Below are 1,454 nucleotides of genomic sequence, written 5' to 3'. Positions count from 1 at the left end.
ACCTGGTCCCCAAAAAAGGGGCTGCTCCGAGCTCAGCGCTTCAGTCCTGGAGGCTGGATACGGCCGGGCAGGATAAAAGGGCTTTAAAATCACCCTTTTTCCACCATTTCTGGGACTGGGGGAGGCAGAGGGAGGGGGGTCCCGCAGCAGGACCCCCCCCAAAGGATGGCTCTACCCAGCCAGCAGCCCCCCCTGCACCCCAGTCTGGCCAGTCCCACTTCCCATCTGAAATTCAGATTTGGAGGGGCAGCCAGAGGACGGTGTGTCCCCCCCCCAGGCTCCGACTTTGGGGGGGGGGGATAAGGTACCACCCCCAGGGGATGCTCCAAGGTCCCCAGGGGGAATTTGGGGGGGGTGGGGGTCCAGGCAGCTCCGCTTCATGGGGGTCCAGAAGTTTGGTGTCCAACAGCGGTGGCACAAGCCCGTACCTGGGGGTTTAGGAGGACAACGCCGTCACCCCACTGTTTTTGGGGGGGCTGCAGAGGACGGACGAGCTCCAAGACATCTGTGGGGCTGGGGCACAGTTCAGGGGTCCCCAGAGATGGCACCATCTCAGGGCACCGGAGGGAATTGGGGGTCCGGCTGCTTGTTGGGGGGGGTCCCCAGAGTGTCCCCAGGTGGGGAGAGGCTCTGTCCCCTACTGCCCCGTCCCGTAGGGCCAGTTGAAGGTGCTCCCCGAGAGCAGCATGTCCCTGATTAGTGTTTCGATGGGGGTTTTCCCCACCAGCCTCATGAAGAAGAGCTGGGAGATGAGGGCGGCCGGCACGGCCCGCAGGGCTGGCAACCGCAGCAGGAGCCGACCGAAGCGCTGGGGCTGCGAGGGGTACTGGGACCTCACGTACTCCGTGAGGGCCACCTGAGCCTTCTCCTGCAAGCTCTCCACGTGCGCCGGGTCCGAGAGGCCACAGGCATCTGCGGGAAGGATGGGATGGAGAAGGGTCAGGGGTTGGAAGCCCTCCTGATGTCCCCAGCCAGCCCCCCGTCCCTCTCCATCATGGCCACGCTGCTGCTCATCCCTACTGGGAAGGATGGGGCATCTCTGCAGGGTGAGATGAGGATGGAGGGAGCGAGGGATGGGGCTCCCCAAGACCCCCCCACCCCGGTGTGTAGGAGGGTGTTTGCATTCCTGCAGGTCTCATTCCCACCATGCATCTGCGGGAAGGATGGGATGGAGAAGGGTCAGGGGTTGGAAGCCCTCCTTGATACCCCCAGCCAGCCCCCCCTGTCCCTCTCCATCATGGCCACGCTGCTGCTCATCCCATGGGGGAAGGACCAGGCATCTCTACAGCATGAGATGAGGATGGAGGGAGCGAGGGATGGGGCTCCCCAAGACCCCCCCACCCCGGTGTGTAGGAGGGTGTTTGCATTCCTGCAGGTCTCATTCCCACCATCCTGGGAATCACAGAATCACAGAATCTTCTAGGTTGGAAGGGACCTTCAAGATCATCTTGTCC

The 1,454-nt window shown here is 63.2% G+C and overlaps 2 protein-coding genes across 3 annotated transcripts in view; one reads left to right on the top strand and one right to left on the bottom strand.

Moving 5' to 3' along the window:
- OCLN (occludin) overlaps positions 1–87 on the top strand; it is a 10,732-nt gene extending 10,645 nt beyond the window's left edge. Inside the window, exon 6 of the mRNA XM_014962116.1 lies at positions 19–87. Coding sequence (XP_014817602.1) covers positions 19–87 — 69 coding nt within the window. The remainder of the gene's footprint in view (positions 1–18) is intronic.
- The window catches only part of NR2F6 (nuclear receptor subfamily 2 group F member 6), a 4,388-nt gene continuing 2,940 nt past the window's right edge, over positions 7–1,454 (bottom strand). For both annotated transcript variants that reach the window (XM_014962118.1, XM_014962117.1), the window contains exon 2: positions 7–912. In XM_014962118.1, coding sequence (XP_014817604.1) covers positions 638–912 — 275 coding nt within the window. In that variant the 3' untranslated portion in view covers positions 7–637. The remainder of the gene's footprint in view (positions 913–1,454) is intronic.

This window comes from Calidris pugnax, unplaced genomic scaffold, assembly GCF_001431845.1.
Source record: "Calidris pugnax isolate Ruff unplaced genomic scaffold, ASM143184v1 scaffold896, whole genome shotgun sequence".
NCBI lineage: Eukaryota > Metazoa > Chordata > Aves > Charadriiformes > Scolopacidae > Calidris > Calidris pugnax.
The sequence above is the reverse complement of the archived record's forward strand: the minus strand, read 5'-3'. Positions and strand labels throughout refer to the sequence as shown.